General features: G+C 34.2%; 1 protein-coding gene across 6 annotated transcripts in view; it reads right to left on the bottom strand.

Moving 5' to 3' along the window:
* The window catches only part of LOC106464810 (RCC1 and BTB domain-containing protein 1-like), a 67,497-nt gene extending 51,979 nt beyond the window's left edge, over window positions 1-15,518 (bottom strand). For 2 of the 6 annotated variants that reach the window (XR_002611930.1, XM_022393091.1), the window contains exons 1-4: window positions 14,838-14,965; window positions 12,687-13,000; window positions 11,336-11,577; window positions 5,734-5,824 (exon numbers count right to left, since the gene is read on the bottom strand). Coding sequence is in view for 5 of the 6 variants with exons in the window: in XM_022393091.1 (XP_022248799.1) it covers window positions 5,734-5,824; window positions 11,336-11,577; window positions 12,687-12,888 (535 nt within the window). In the remaining variant the exon portion in view is untranslated. Of the gene's footprint in view, window positions 1-5,733; window positions 5,825-11,335; window positions 11,578-12,686; window positions 13,001-13,850; window positions 13,965-14,024; window positions 14,619-14,665; window positions 14,771-14,837; window positions 14,966-15,502 lie in introns of those variants that run through there. The other 4 variants (XM_022393116.1, XM_022393099.1, XM_022393111.1 and 1 more) reach the window with 4 other exon arrangements.
* Between the last annotated feature and the right edge of the window lie 1,590 nt (window positions 15,519-17,108).

The raw sequence follows: 17,108 nt of genomic DNA, 5'->3' as shown, positions 1-17,108 counted from the left end.
TTTAAAAGTTATAGCATAGAAACTGTAACAACCACAAAATGGTTATGAAGTTCGGTCCTAGGGACCAAGCCTGGGCTGAGAGTTAAAGCCAAACAGAGGTGGGGAGAATCACCACAGGTGTAAGACAATACCCGACTGAGAAGAATACCGCAAATCATGCAAATAATGTGAAACAAACATATGGGGAGTTGTCCACATTACTGCTTGTATAATCTCCTCTAAACAACAGTGGATCAAGCAGCTAAATACACAGTAATATGACATATCTGGTGTGATGACACATTAAATAGCCAACATTCTTCCATCAACAAGTCAAAATAAGCTATATGGATGAGTTACCAAATCCAGCAAGTAAGAGAAACAGGAAAAATATCAAGGGAAACAGAGAGATTCCAGTGCATAAAAGGTAAGAATGAGAACCACGAAAGGATTCAGTTCAAGACATATAACAACGAATGGAATAGACAGGACAAAGAAGAGGATTGGGAATGGAATGGGAGTATAATTGGAAATGGAAGGCAGAGAAATAGGAGAGAAGGCAAAACAATTTTTAAGAGCAGCAGATGTCTTGGAAAGGCGGGAATGATCAATATAAAAGAAAACATAAGAAGCATGGTAAAGGGTACGGAAACATTAATAGCATAAATATCAGATCATCGACAATCACTAAGGGAAAGATGGCACAAAGAACAAGTAGCAATAGGTTTGAAAGGAGAACGAGCAAGGGCATGAAGAATGACATTGAGCTCCCAATTCGGAAGCCTAAAAGGACAGGGCAGATGAACAGAAAAGAAAAGAAATAACAGGGCAGGAGAAGGATCTATGAAAACAGGAGAAGCAAAAAGTGAGGGACACAGCAGCATGATAACTAGAAACAGTAGACAGACAAATCTTCATCAAATAACCAGGTAAGGAACCTGGACAAGTGAGAAACTGAAGTTCAGAACCCCCGGCGATTGGACCACTGCTGAACGACACTGATACACTGACAATGAGGAAGGACAAATGGAATGAGTAAGCAAAGAAGCTACATGGGTAGTGAGTCCCTGAGAGGAGACAATGGACTGGACAAGAGCCATGCATGAAGACTGAGTTTGGTGACATATGGATGAAATGCGTCCAATCAAGGCTGCCGGAGTAGAGACCTGGATGGAAGTAAGAGAAGGGGTTGCTGCTCCAGTAAGGACCAATGTAGAGGAAACCACAACTGAGCAGGCCAATATGGAGCAACCAGCAACACATGGCAAGGTGTGGTCTGTAAGAGAGAAACAATCTTGGAGAGGAGTCTGATCAGAGGGTAAGCAAAGAGATGAAGGTCCCTCCAATCCTGACTGAATGCATCTAACCACAGAGCTGAGAGGTATGAAACAGGAGACCAAAAGGAAGGAAGTTTGGCATTCCAATAGGTTGCAAATGCATCAATATGAAATATACTAAGGCTAGAACACACCCACCAAAAAAACCCAGAATGAAGGGACCACTCCATAGGAGGAACTTGGTTGGGGCAGAAAAGATTGTCTGCAACAAAATTCATAACACCCAGAACATGACAAGCCAAGTGAGTGATGTTGTAGCTGTGGGCCCAGTATAAGAGGTCAAGTGTGAAAAAACATAGGGACCTGGACTTGACAACCCCTTTGGTTGGAGATATATCTGATGACAGTTGAATTGTCGGAATGAACCATAACCTCCCACTCTCATAAGAATGGAAAGAAATGATTGAGAGCCCAACAAACCACCAAAAGCTCCAAGTTATTAATATGGTAAGTAGATTCCTCAATGGAACAGTGACCCAAAATCTCCCAAGAGTCAAGGGAAGCCCCCAAACCAACCAAAGAAGCATCTGTGAACAAATGAGAGTTGGGACGAGGATGAGGAATCCCCACTGTGGTAAGAGTCCTGTTGAGCCACCAAACAAGGTAAGTCATGATCCCTGGGGAAAGAGTAATAAGATGATCCAAGGGATCGTTGGAGAAGTTCCACTGTTCAAGAAGCATCCACTGAAGGGAACGCATGTGTGTTTGACCCAATGGAAGGAGAGCTTCCAGGGAGGCCCACATCCGCAAAAGAGAGAGAACTTCTCAAGCAGTAAGAGTAGGTGAAGACAGAGCAAGAGTGACTGCTCGTTACATATCCCTGAGCCAAAGTGGAGAAGGCTGGGCCCAACCAAGATGGGAATTGAAGAGGACCCCCAAATGAATGAGGTATTTTGTGGGAGTAAGAAAGGACTTCACCTTGATTAGAAAACCCACTTGAGCAGACTCCCAGAGAAGTAAGTGGATGTGATCGGCAGATCTGGCTCGGGAAGAGGTGAGCAGGAGCCAGTCATCCATGTATGATGAGTCCAAAGACCCAACAATGAAGATTACATGCAAAAGCACAGACAACACGACTGAACACATAAGGAGCCGAGACAAGACAAAACGGTAGTGCACTTAACTGGAACACATCCTCACCATGGACGATTCAAAGATAATGACGTGACTCCTGAGCAATGGGGATATAAAAGTAATTATCTGTCATGTAACACACGTTCTACAGCACCCTTGTGAAGAAGATCGAGAGCTGACTACTCTGCTAGACGACTGGACAATACACAATCCAGAGGAGGAGGAAATGAAACCGGGAAAGAGAAGAGGAGAGGATGGGACCGGAATTGAATGCATAGACTTTCTGACAGATCCCGTAACATCTATGGATCCATCGTGAACGGTTTTCAGATGGCAGAAAAGAGTTGTAACCTGGCCCCCACTTGCCTGTGGAAAGACATCCCGTCACCAATAATGGTGAGGCCAAGAGGAACAGGAAGAATGGGCTTAAGAAAGAGAATGTCGGGAGTAGGGTAAAGGGTAGGATAAAGAGGAAGGTGCAAGGGGCACTCAAACTGGCAAAGTTGGAGCAAAATCAGTAGGGCAAGACAAACGAGAAGCAATGGAGGACAAGGAAGAATGCAATCTCTTCACATTGACCCTGAACTCCAAAGACTGTTCACGCAGAAACAGGGCCTGACAAAGTTATCTCAATGAAGAAAGGGGAGAACACATCTGCAAGAATTGCATCCTGCCAGAGGAAATCTCAACAACACAAGATCCATGTGGTGAGGGCTAATGCCAAAGCTGACAACTGGGCCATATCAGACCAAGGAGGATCCTGAGATCAGCCAAGAACTGATCAGGAAACTGGTGGAGAGCTTCAGACAACAACTGTAAAGAGGAAAGAACACGTAAAATGTAGGTCCAAGTAAGATGAATCCTAGTAAACTGGGACCTATATTAAAATGAACCAAGCAACAGGATTAGAACCCCACAAGGGAAGGTGAGGATCTAAATGTTGAGAATCCAAATAGGGAATCGAGGCACTCTGGTAAGCAAAAGAGAGTTGGACCAAAAGCCAAGGAGGATGAAGCATACCCACTCCCGACTGTACTTGATTAGCAAAACATTGAGCAGGAACAAGAATGTTAGGAGAGAGAGGAAAATAATAATAATCAGAACAAGAATCTTTTCCCAGCAAAGAAGAATCAAGAGCTAAAGGGAAGACATGTAAAATTTGACATACTTGATCAATAAGTTATAAGAAAAGCGTGGTTGGCAGACTCTCTTAACTGTCAGCATTATGTGACTGACAGAAACAAGCCGGAGCCAGAAAAACAGCATCGAAATTGTGCTCACCGTGACAAAAAAACTTCCTCAGAAGCATGTTCATGGAGGAAAGGAGAACGAGCAGAAGAAGCAGCTAAAGCATCCAACTCCTGCAGAATTAATGCCTGAATTTCCTCAGCCAACATCAGCAACTCAATGTGCTGGGGGCTAGTGACATGAGCATTGTCCATATTGAAGGGAACTTCTTCATCTGCCACATGAAAATTTGAATTCATAAGTCCACAAGGACTTTCCAAAAAAAAAAAGAGCAAACAATAGTAAAGGAACTACTAAATGAATGAGTAATTCCAACTTAAATTGAAAGCTAGCAAGAAAACACAAAAGAACGTAGCAGAATTTGCTTGAAGAACAACTGAAAACACACATCTAAACACCGTAGTGCCAATTGAAAAAGTGAGAATTGTGCTGCAATGGTTGAGGGAGCTGCACTAGTGTAGAGAGTGCAATGGGATTGGTGAAGGGTGGTCACATGATCAGCACATGTTGCTGCAATAATGCAAAAAATATAGGCGTATAAAAGACTGGTGTGCTGTTCAAAAAATTTACCATTGCCTAGAGAGCAAATGAAGAACAAGACAGCTATTGGGGAGAGGAGGTAGTACCATTTCGGAATATCAAAGTTACACCCAGTACGTACAAGAAACCCCATTCTGTCAAATATCCTTCTACTTCACCACGTAAATTGTGCTTTAACACTTTGCACCCACAAAGAAGACTTACTTATTGAATTGAACTACCTAAAAAACATAGCACTATCTAGAGGTTTTAACCCCAATATCATAGATAGGGCTTGTATCAAACTTCAAAACAGTGAAAAATTTTCCGTTAACTCTAGTCTTTCACCTATCAACAACACAAAACAAGAAGTTTATTTCATTCCCTTTTGTGCCAGAAATTGCTGACAAAATTACTAGACTTTTAAATAATTTGAGCATTTTTGTAAAAACTGTATTCGAACTATCATATAAAATTATCATCTTATTACATAACCCAAAATATGGAATGAAATACAAAGGACAAACATCACGTCATTTAGAAATATGATGCAAATAACACGAAGGTCACGTGCGCAGAGGTGATTTCCAATTATCTACTTTAACATATCATCAATATAAAACAGGCCAAAAATACTTTGGCACAAAATTCCTCTAGTACACCAACCCGAAACTAAAAAAGAAAGAGATTGTTTAGAAGCTATAGTAATCATCAAAGCAAATGACCTCTCATTAAACCGTGATAACAGCTCTAGCAACATCAGCCATATTTGGCAAAGTGTATTCCCATTCATACACTTGGCCAGACTTAACCTCTACCTATATCCTGTCACCTGCTGACACCATTTCTATCACACTTAATCCCTATTGTCTTTGTTGCAATGTATAAGCCTTGGATTGCTTAGTACTGATCATACCCGAAGAAGAAAGACCAATGTTCTGTCAAAACATGTAGTATGTTATGAAACGTTGTTTGCCTACCTATTATTGTTGAAATAAAGTTTAGTTTTTTAAGAAAATCTTTTTCTATTGGCTAAAGTCTCCAGCATATACTGTGCCTGCATGCAAGATGTTTCTGCATCTCTGCAAAAAGGCTTTATGTGGTGTAGAAAGAGAGAAATTCATAAACATATAATTCTATATTTTTGTTTATATTTTTTACATCTATTTTTTCTCATACTTTGTATACTGAAATTTCTGTTTATGGTGTGTTCAAGTTACATTAATACTCTTCCAAAAATTATATGAATGCATTTACGTAGACTCTCACTGATACCAGACAGATGTTCAAGCTCTAAATACGATGACACTAAACTTAAAAGAAAATAAACATTAAATATGACCGAGCATTTAAGAAAGAAATGGAAAGAAATACACTTATAGCAGATAGATAAGCAGATAAATAGAACTTAACCACAATGCTACTTAATGTAATAAATATACAACTCAATGCGTTTATAAAAGTTCATGTTCATGATTAAAAAAACAATCAAAATTTGACCCTACTGCTAAAATGCTTCAATAAATTATATGCATTCAAACCCAAGATTTTATTTCACTGTAATGGTCCAACATACCAATTCCAGCTGCTACTTTCCGAGGTGTAGGTTGATTTGTTGTTGAACCTGATCCTACTTGGCCATAACTGTTTTGTCCCCAAGCATAAACCTAAAAGAAGAAATAGTATCTAAACCTTCAAGCACATTATAATCACATTTCATTGATGCAAAAGTTATTCAACAGGATGAACTGCATTCTTATTACTTTCTAGCATGTTTAATCAAAATATTTTTACTTACTTTACTTGTTCCTTTTGCATCTGCCGTTAAGCATTGTGGGGAGATACAGTTGCCATTCCAAAGCAAGGTGAGAGGCCTGGGTCAGTATAAGGCTGTGTTTATTTAGAGTCTCAGCCATGTCATTGATTCTTCTCTTTCTGGGTCACCCTCTTGCTTTGAATTCTGTTATTTTCATATTATATGCTCTTGCCGCTGATTGGTTGGGTTGCATTTTCACTATGTGGCCAAACCGCTTAATTATTTGCTCCTTAATGTATTTCTTGATTGCAGCTGTTCTAAACATTTCTCTTACCTGTACATTTCTTACCTTGTCTCTTTTAGTCATGTTAGCAGCTTTCCGTAAGCATTTCATCTCACAGGTGATGATTTTTCTGTTCTTGATTTTTATTAAGAGTCCAGGTTTGACATTGGTAATATAGGGTTGGTACCAAAATGGTGTTTATTAATTTACACTTTATTTCCATTGGGATATTTGGGTGTTTCAGGAGAGGTATTAATTGGTAGTTTACATAGTTCACTCTTTGTATTCTTGTTTCAATTTCTCCATATATTCTTCCATCTTCTCTGAAAATACTTCCAAGGTATTTGAATTCATTGACCTACTGTAACTTGGTATTATTAATATTGACATTTAACTGATGTACTGTTCTACTTACTAGCATTTCTTCTGTTTTTCCTATGCTGATTTACATATAACACCCTTGTCAGCTTTTGTTGAGGCTATTTGCATGGTTTTTGTGGCTCTTCTTCACTTGGGTATATCAAACTTTGGTCATCATCAAAAGGTAATTCGTTTAAGGCTTATGGATTTAGATTTACTTCTTTGGTGATCTGGTCCATGTAAATGATGAATGGAAGAGAGAATAAAACAACCTTGTCTCACCCCAGATGATACTTGGAACCAATTAGTAAGGCCATTTGTAGTTCTCACAGCACTCTAACTGTCTGCATACATTGCTATTATGTTGTCCAAGAGCTGACCTTGCACCCTATAGTCTTCGAGTACATTCCACAAGTTATTTCTGTTAACACGATCAAATACTTTTTCTTGATCTATAAAGACAATATTCAATTCTTGATGTTCAATGGCATTCTCATTAAGTTGTATTGGTGAAAATATTGCATTGTTGCAACCTCTGCCTTTCCTAAAACCAAACTATGCCTCGCATAAGAAAGGTTCAACCTTGTATCTTGTCTGTTGTTCTAGGATTTTCGCATACACCTTACCCACACAACTAAGGAAGGAAATGCCTCTATAAGTGCTGCAATCTCTCTTACTACCTTTCTTTTTCCAGATTGCAAAACATTATTTAAGATTTATTATAATGAGTTGCATACTTAAACAACAGCTTCTTTATTTTCACTCTTCAACAAATTTTGAATTATTAAGACCTATTTCTATGTAACCTTACTATATTTCTACACTATTACTTTATAACATGGAGTAGGTATAACATTAAAAATTATTGCTTCGGAAAATTACTTTAAATATCTATAAAAAACTACATCACATAAGATACGTACATGTAAAAGCCACAATCAAACAATAAAAAACAATAGCTATACTGGTACTCTTATTTACCATATATAGATAAAGTTTCAGTTTAACAATGTATAAAAATACAGCTCATTTGAAGCTAAGTCTACTCCAAGAAAACAGCCCCTCTATGTGTAAACACCTACAAATATTCATCATAAATCACAAATATATATCAAAACATAAGAACAAACTTTTGAGTTGTTTCACCATATTTTGTAAGTTTCCGCTCAGCTTCAGTTAGGCAGTTATCACTCTTACAGATCCTCAACTGCTCTTCATCTTTAATTCAACTAACTTTCCCAATGTTATCTCAGGTGAGGTCAGTATTACACATAGTTGAAATATGTTAAAAAGCACAGGATAAACTCTCAGATTTTCTGGAAACACATTCTTTTAAACAATAGGCAGCCACCTAGTGGTAGTTTCTACACAGTCTCACAAATAACTACAATGTGTAAATTTGTAAATGACAAATGATCTTTTAAACTTAGGTATCACATCCATAAAATAAAATAAAAAAATTTTCTCATAATAGATTTAAACACAGATCTAATTTATATTTGTGAATTAACCCTGCCTGTGACAGAAACTACCTTCTTTTTAACGTACTATGAATGTTTCTTTTAATGTAACATAAAGTATTTTAAGGCACATCAAACTTTAACATAAAAGGGGTGATAAGGGACACATTTTTATAAATGTCAACACGCATCTGTGACTCTCAACTCTCAAGCTATCAATTGAAAAGATATAAAATTGATGAATAGGTGGCCCAATTGCAGCTCAATATTGTAACCTAAGTGGATCTCAAGAGAGCATCATAAGGTCGAGGATTTGATTTTAGTTTATCAAGTTTTCTCCAACACTTGGGTGTACAGGATGAACCAAAATATGTTTAAAAGTCCACAAAATTGTACAAAATTAACATGCCTTATCTTACATATTTAACATAATGAACAAAAAACATCTAACAGAAACCAAAGGTTTGGAAAAGGATGTAAACTTATAACACAGATATCAGATACGATAAAAAGCAAAATGTATCATCTACAAAAGTTGTGTACATTGAGCTTCAATAAGAGCTCAGACACTAAAGTTATTATGATAGAAACACTATGATAATCTAACCAATAGTTCTTTGAAATTAACAGATGAAGTACACTTTGTCTCTAATCACCCCTTTTTATGGTAAGTGTAGTCAATATTTCCTTGATACTATCAGCAGTAAAGTTATTATCAAATTTATTATATTAAAAAAATTAAAGCAAGTTACTTCATCATATAAATTAGCATAACTGCTTCAATCCTGGAAACATGAGTAAAACACATTTTAACTAAATTCGTTTTAAGTACTTTAGGAACAAAACTATCATGGTGAGCAGAAGTACTGAAAAGATCAATTTACATAACCCATCAATTTGAAAACTGACTTGTAAATTATATACAAATTTGCTAAAAGAAAGGCAAAATTTATTTTTTCACTTTCAATTGTAAACCTTACATTTGGGTATTTATTATTCAAATATTTCAAAAATCTGTTAACATTACTTTGTGATGAAAAACATTAAATGTTTCATCTTTGTATCTTCTATAATACTGGGTTAAAAGCTTGCAGGATATTTCTATAAATACTGTTTTTCATGAGAACTCAAAAACTGGTCATAGCAGGTTTCAATCTTGATCCTACACTAACTCCACCAACTTGATATTGAGTTATCTCATTAAACATAAAATATATACTTCAACTGCACCAACTTAGAAAACACGTGCTTATAAAGCACATTTCACTTATATGTGAAGATTAAGTTACTAACTCAGAACACTAATCAATAGTTCTTTTGAAATGACATTAGCATAAAGACACTTTATCAAAACTAGCTAGGTTCACATTATCATTAAATTCCAAATTCTGTAGAGAATTTGAAAAGCTCTCTTTAACAATAAATTCATTATGTGTGTGTACTCTTGAAGAAAATGATCCAAACAATTCATTAGTTTATGATTGCAGAATTCCAATGTTATAAGCAACAGACCTTATAGAAACATCCATGATATAATTTTATTCCAGCAAAGGAACAAACCAGTCTAACTGCTTTATAAAGATATAATTTTATCTATCTACAATGCTAATAAGTGCCTATGTAATTTTGTTTTCCTTGTACATATAAGTGTTGGATCTATATTTCTCAGCTTTCCCACTTCTGTCCTATATATATTTGACCTTAAAATATAGTCCCCTTTGTTAAAAAATAAGCTCTTATTTCCTTTATCTGGCTTTACGACTAAATCAGCAGGGTTTCCAATTTCATTGAAAACTTTGCATTATATAGTTTCTTTCCAGAATTATAATTATAAAAAAATAATAATATAAGACTAGTAATATATGTTTCTCACTGTACCAAAGTTATCATCAGTGTGTGAAACAATCCAAAATGCAGATTGCAAACAATTATTTGCACATCTCAACAGAGTACCAACATAAGACAATTAAACATCAATATCTTTGAAAGAAGTTGGAAAGATAATCAATTATATATATATCTATATAAATGAGCAAAAACAAGCCCAAACAAAAATTAAATTAAGATGCTGCATAAATTAAAAGGATCCCCAGGGTACAGGCTATAATGTGGGATATAAAATGTGCCCTGGATTTTGGAGGTGGCAGCGGAAGTAGGACCATTGCAATGGGGATACATTGTGTCTATCAGTTTTAACCTCTGTTCTCCAGTCTCATATGATGAAATTCATAAAAATAAGATCATCAAAAGAAATATGAATTAGGAGAGCAAGATGTGGGTGCTCAAGCACACAATGTCCCACATCTATATCACGATTAACTGCCTGCAGACAGTTGTAGGAAGGTGACTGCTCTCCAAAGTAAAAGAAGAATAAAATAAAGGAAAAATAAAAATAAAATAAGGTACTAACACTTGGGGGTAAGTAAGATAAACTTACCTCCTGAGGTTGGCATTCCAGCCCCCATTATAGTAGTAAAGCACTAATTAGTAGCACAGTAGACAAATTACACTAATATAGAATCCCAACCAAGTTATCTAACTAACTCCCAACCACCACCCATTAAGTCCACTATAATTACCAATTTTCAGACTCTACACAAATCTTTACATGCAATAAGGTGTTCATCCACATAAAAATAGTGCCAAGTTGTTTAAATGACCTATCAGAAAGTTTCAGCAAAATTTCCTTAATTTTTACTTCTTTATATTTATTGAATATATTTTGATGATTTTATTTCACTTTTTTTGAATTTCTTCATATGAGACTGGCAAACAGAGGGTCCTACTTCCACAGTCACCACCAAAACCCTGGGCACATTTTATATCCCACATTATAGGCTGTACCCTGGGGATCCTTTTACAGTATGCAGTGTCTTTAATTTAATTTTTATTTGGGCTTGTTCTTGTTAATTTAAATGTCATTTCTAACAGGTTTGGATTTGCTGTTTTTAACGCTGTCCTTCCTTTGATTTTATTTTGCTTGACTGTTTAAGTATTGATTTTCTATATATATATATATTTCATAATTAAAATAAATTAAACTACACAATACATGTAATACATTTATTAAAGAATGTACTCCAGTATTAATGATGCAGAAAACTGTATATCAACACTCAACAAAACTAAAACCTATAATGATTAGATTATAATAAATCATCAGTTGGGTGCCTACATTATCAATATTTTTGGGAGTATACTCAAGCTCACAATGTAGTTACAAAAAGAATTCTCATTCATCCAAACTTCTTTCACGAGAACATACATATAATTTCTAAGAATTACAATATATTTTCAAAAACCTTCTCTACATACACACCTCACCATTAGAAGTGAGGGCTACAGAATGATGACTTCCACAAGCAATTTCTACTATTTTAAGTCCACTAAGGTTTGTAGTGACAAGTCCAGGGTTCAATCCTTGATTAGTGTTTCCATTTCCCAGCTGATAGTAACCGTTATGCCCCCAGCTATACAGGTCCCCACTTTCAGTAATGGCTAATACATGAGGTCCACTTCCATAGGCCAGGTCTTTTATACCTCTTTTGCATAAAGAATCCACTACAAGATGAAAGGAAGAACTGTTGTCAGATATTACACTTCCATTTATTTCTCATTTACCACATAAGTTCTTAATGAGGTGCCATATATACTTTAATGACTGCATGTATTAGTTTAATGACTGGAAAAACAAAATCATTGATGATTACAGAAAATATAATCATTATTAAATGTCTGAAGTTATTTATAGAATTCACTATGTAGAAAAATGTCTGTTTTTGATCACGTCTTTTGTAGAATACACCATGTATTACAATGATTGCGCCTCATTTCTTTGTCTTAAGTAATATGAAAGATACAGAGGTGGCAGATGCCAGCAAAAGTGAATAGGATTGACAGTAAAAGGTGTGTGTCCAACTTCATGTGTGTGTGTGTGAGAGAGAGAGAGAAAGAGAGAGCCCTAAAGCTTGTTAAGAGGAATGTAATATGTTGTTCAAAGTTCATCTGTCTGCTAGTCCTATGTTATTAGAAATTCTTTTGGTGGGAAGGTCTGGCCTGGATTTTTATTTATTTATTTTACATACCAACATTTATCAATGCTAAGAAAACACACTGAAATTAAAAGTTACAGTTTAAATGACCAAAGCTAACAAAGCATTATAAACCGATATGCTTAAAATTCTATTTAATTTGACCATTGAGAATTCAAAATCAGAGGGATATAAAAACAGCATTTCAGAAATACTAATTTCAACTGCCTCTGATTTCAAATCTGCATAGAATGATAATAATTAAACAGAGAAAAAAATTTTAATTTAAGTCACAAATGTCTATCTTTAAATGTCTAATTAAAATCATATATATCACAATGCATTCAATTTCAATTTACTACCACAATTAATTTAAGATTTAATAGCTGAAGTTCAATTTGCTAGCATACAAAATTTGTATTTAATAATTATGAATTTCATTTATTAGTTGCTTAGAAAAATGTTATTAATTTTGTTTTTATCACTTTTATAATGATTATTCAAAATAAGTTCCATTTGAAAGGTGAGGCACCTGTTGTTTTTTTAATGAATTGTATGATACATAATGTAAGAAAATTTTCAAAATTGTCAAATACAGTGCATTCTAGATACACTTGGGAGAATATTAAACATATAAACCTTTCTTTGGCCAAAGGTTTCCTTCAGAGTCCCCTAGACCAAGACATCCACTGCAGTTTGAACCAAGTGCATACACATCACCATCCTTGGTTACAATTATGGCTTCATTTCCTGAGCTTCCAAACACACATGCTAATTTTACATTTAGTAAAATGTCTGGTGTAAGGGTACTTAAAATGAGCCACTTGTCAATACTAGTCATAGTTGCTTCACATTATTAGCTCAGATTAAATAAATCAGACACAGGCACATAACATGCTGTATCAACAAATCTGATGCAATTAAACATGATGTAGATCATGGAAAATTATTACCTGAAAAATAAAAAGTAAAATTAATAGACTACAAACTTGATAAATTAGTTTTCTTGTTTATACTGTACACATTCTTAGAATAAACTTGCTTAAGCTTAAAAAATATTTTTACTGTGTATTCTGTGTTCTATCTACTAATTAATTAAATCTTATGTGGAAAGATGGGCATGCAACACAAAATATAAAGCCACTTTAATTTCTGTCTTTAAAGATTTTAAACAATTAGCTGAATTATAAACATAGCTGAAGTTTCACATAAAAATTACAAATAATCACTTATTTGAAATTTTTAAAAAAGGATACAAATAAACAATAAATGCACTATAATTGACAGAACAAAGGCAAAATTAAAATTTAAAAATCTATAAAAAAACAAAAGGCATCATTAAAAATGCCAGATATGATTAACTATATACAATGAAACAAATAGACAGAAATGAGATATAATACTTCACTTAACTTAAGTTAAATGGTGTTTTGATAACATATAGAGCTAAAAAATAACAGTAGCAAAATTTGCTTATTATCCTATACAATACATAAAGTTATATTAAGAATTTGCAAATTACTCAATATACAAAGCACCAAACATTGATATAATCTAGTTGATAGGAAAGATTTGCTTAAAACACATCATCAAATCATTAAAATTTAAAGAAAACAATTAATTTGATAGATTTAATAATAATGGAATGTTTGTTTTTTAACTCAACAAAGGAAGCATGTTTCAACTGAACATTTAGCAAGCTACGTAAGATTAAACTAATTTACTAATCCTGTTTTTACAGTATATCATTATAAAGAATTTTAACCAACAAATTCACATAGTGTTAATTGTGGAGCCTTTTACCTCAATAGAGTATACACACAAGATCAATCCACACTAAAGAAATGTACTTTGATTTTACTTGTCATGGGATACACAATTCCCAGCACAAAATATCACACTACCATATTGACCAGGAAAAACTGTTTTTAATTCTGCTTTTTATAAAGAATACAAGATGCAATTTTAAGTACTAACTTCAACTTCATTCAATACCATGCTCCATAATTTTGCCTTTAATCTGAAACAGCATTTCAGCAGTATTATTCATTAAAATATTTACAAACTGCTTTTTTAAGGAGAATTATGTAACTAAAAAAGGTTTAAAAGTAGGTGCTATGTCTGAAGTTTGAGGTGATCACATGTTGCCACAAAGCAGGTTCATGTCATGATAAATATTACAATTGGAGAGTGGGACAAGAAATGATGGATGTTCTTTTACAACTTAACAAGAGTTGAACACTTGTTTATAACCGAAACTAGTGGTTTTCATGCTTTGGTCTTCATGTCCTATAATGAGTTATCACCTTGAACTATTACTATGACTTAGTACTACAATTTAGTATATAGTAATTTACGCAAATTACAATGAATTTTACTAATAGTTTTAGTAGCAGTACTTCTATATTGCACAGACTAGTGTAGTACTCGAGTTTAACGGTTTCCAGTGTTACTGTTGGCGTTTCTTGCGCTGCGTGTTACATTTCTTGATCATGAGTTGATGATTAAGATTTAATTTTAATTCTATTTCTAGCCTTATACTTTTAGGCTTTACTTTACATCTAACATGAATTAGAACCATTACTAATCTATAACTATTTAACTTGAACTTTACATACAAAATTTGTACGGTTGCAGCTTCAAAAGTTGAACTTGAAAAATTTTGAAATTACAGTTTTGTTTTAATTATTTCCTCAACTTTCATTCTTAACATATGATATACCATTCCCACGTGCTACAAAACACGTTAAAATTAAGGTACTTAGGTATGTCAAAGTCACTCAAACGAACCTCAGCATAATAAAATTTCACAACAAAACAATCCCAAACACTCAACATTTTAAGAACATCGCAATCGCGAGGTTTTAATTTAGAAATTTCACTTCTATTTCCTTATTTTTGAATATTATTTATAACAAACGTGACATTTATAAATATCAACACTAGGCTCTTTATTAAAATTATTCATGGTACAAGGTGCGAGTCATTAAAAAGCATAATTATTAAAAACAAATACCAATATATTAAGAATAATTATAAAATCAATATGTAGAACTGTCAAACATATGTCTTATTTATTTAGTCAAGTTTAAATAGCTAAATGGAAAATTCAAAATTGAGATTATATTTACAAGTATATGGTTAGCATACATAGGGCTTTGCTTAATGAAAATTCATTTTTAATAAGTTTTGTTCAGCTCTTATAAAGGTAAGAATCGGGACTTGAATCCTGCGATTGGCACGGTAAAGATAAACCATTGTATAGTAGTGCGCTTAAAAAACAAACTTGAAAAACAGTTTTAAACTTTCTAGTAACTATAATGTTGCAGTAATCTCAGATAAATCTGGGGGCGGCGGGTAAGTATTATTTATATGCACAAGATACAGGAGAGTAACTAGAGAATTACAAAGGGAAAACACAAACATAAAACAAAAATCATTTTTTTCTTACACACCTCAGAAACTAAGATGTGACAGGCAGTGACGACAATCATTGGAAGGGGGATAAACGCCCCCCTCAAAAGATTAAAAACCTGAAAACATAGTTTTGCATTTACTACGTGTGCTTTAAAGCTGCATTATATTCCTATAATAGGCAACACATTATTGCATTAAGAGATTCCATATGTATTCTACCCACACACCCCGAAAACATAAAACTCAAATGGCGTTCAAAGAGAAATAGGCAGCTTGGGCGAAAGGAATTTATTGTCAAAGTTATATGTAAAATTCCTGGCTTCTTCGGGAATTTTTCCCGATCTTTTCAACTATTTAAAGTTTGTTTTAAAAAATATTTCAAACTTTTTTCCTGAAAACCAGTAACTATTAGTACTGAGAATTTGAAATAATTCAAAGCCGTGTTAAATAATTTAACTTTTAATCGTTGAACTGTACCCTGGATTTAGTTTTTAGAAATATGCCGATATTTTATTTAATTTACTCTATTTGCCAACAAATTTGTTAGTTCAGAGTCTCCTTGCTATCCAGCTAGTTAATTTGAAGTAGATGTACGTACAATTGTCGGGAGACTAGCTAGCTTTGTCAGGCACTGAATTGTTGGACCTTCGAAGTAAGGTAATATTTTCATAAAACCACTAATGTCTGATGAGAAATCAGTAATATTTTTCGACAGATATTAATGTTTGAGGAGAATTCACTGACGTTCGAAATTTATAACTGCTCCTGGTCAAATATTTTCCAGTTGATAAGGGTTAGCAAAATCACAGTTTATAGCTTACACAGTTATAACAATTTTCTAGTACACTTGTCTCTTCTCTGTTCTCTGTTGTTTTTTGGCGCGTTGCCCTGCTATTTTTATAGGCGAGACACATTTTCTAGAAACTTCTGATAATACCAGTTACGGAAGGGGATATATTGTTGATTCTTGTGTTCACGAATATTCTACAATCTTGGAGAATTGGCGGGAATCTTGCCATATGTAACTAACACGGTAAGCTAGATACACCCTCAAATATAAACTTATCTGAAACAAACGTTGACATTAAAATAAATATATAACAAATTCGTTATACACAACACATATCTGAAACTACAAGTCACGCATATTTCTAAATACAAATTCAATACATATTTGCCAATTTCATAATTTTTATGTTTGGTATCAAAATTGGTATCAAATTTAAAGGAATTTTATCTTACAAATGCTGTCTCATGCCTCTTTTGTATCGATTGTTAAAACGCTCACATTAAACAGTAACTATAATGTTGATAAGTACACATATTATAGTATTATTATTAATTATATTATTACCTTTTTATCTCTATCTTGGCAAGTTGGAACATAAAAACAGACCATTTCAATCCTACTACGGTCAGACGATGCCGATCTTGTGAGAAATACTTCATTTAAACAACGGGCTTAAAGTCGGGTATAATATTGTTACGACATCGAGGTCACGTGACTAGTATCACGCCACGTCATCGAACTTTCACGTCTTTTCCTTAAATCTCATGATCCTTCTAGATATAGTGTAGTCTTGTATATATAAGACCGGACCACGAAGCGACGGGAAGGTAATGAGTAATTGAACTGAGTATTGT

Source organism: Limulus polyphemus, unplaced genomic scaffold (assembly GCF_000517525.1).
Source record: "Limulus polyphemus unplaced genomic scaffold, Limulus_polyphemus-2.1.2 Scaffold63, whole genome shotgun sequence".
Classification (NCBI taxonomy): Eukaryota; Metazoa; Arthropoda; class Merostomata; order Xiphosura; family Limulidae; genus Limulus; species Limulus polyphemus.
The sequence above is the reverse complement of the archived record's forward strand: the minus strand, read 5'-3'. Positions and strand labels throughout refer to the sequence as shown.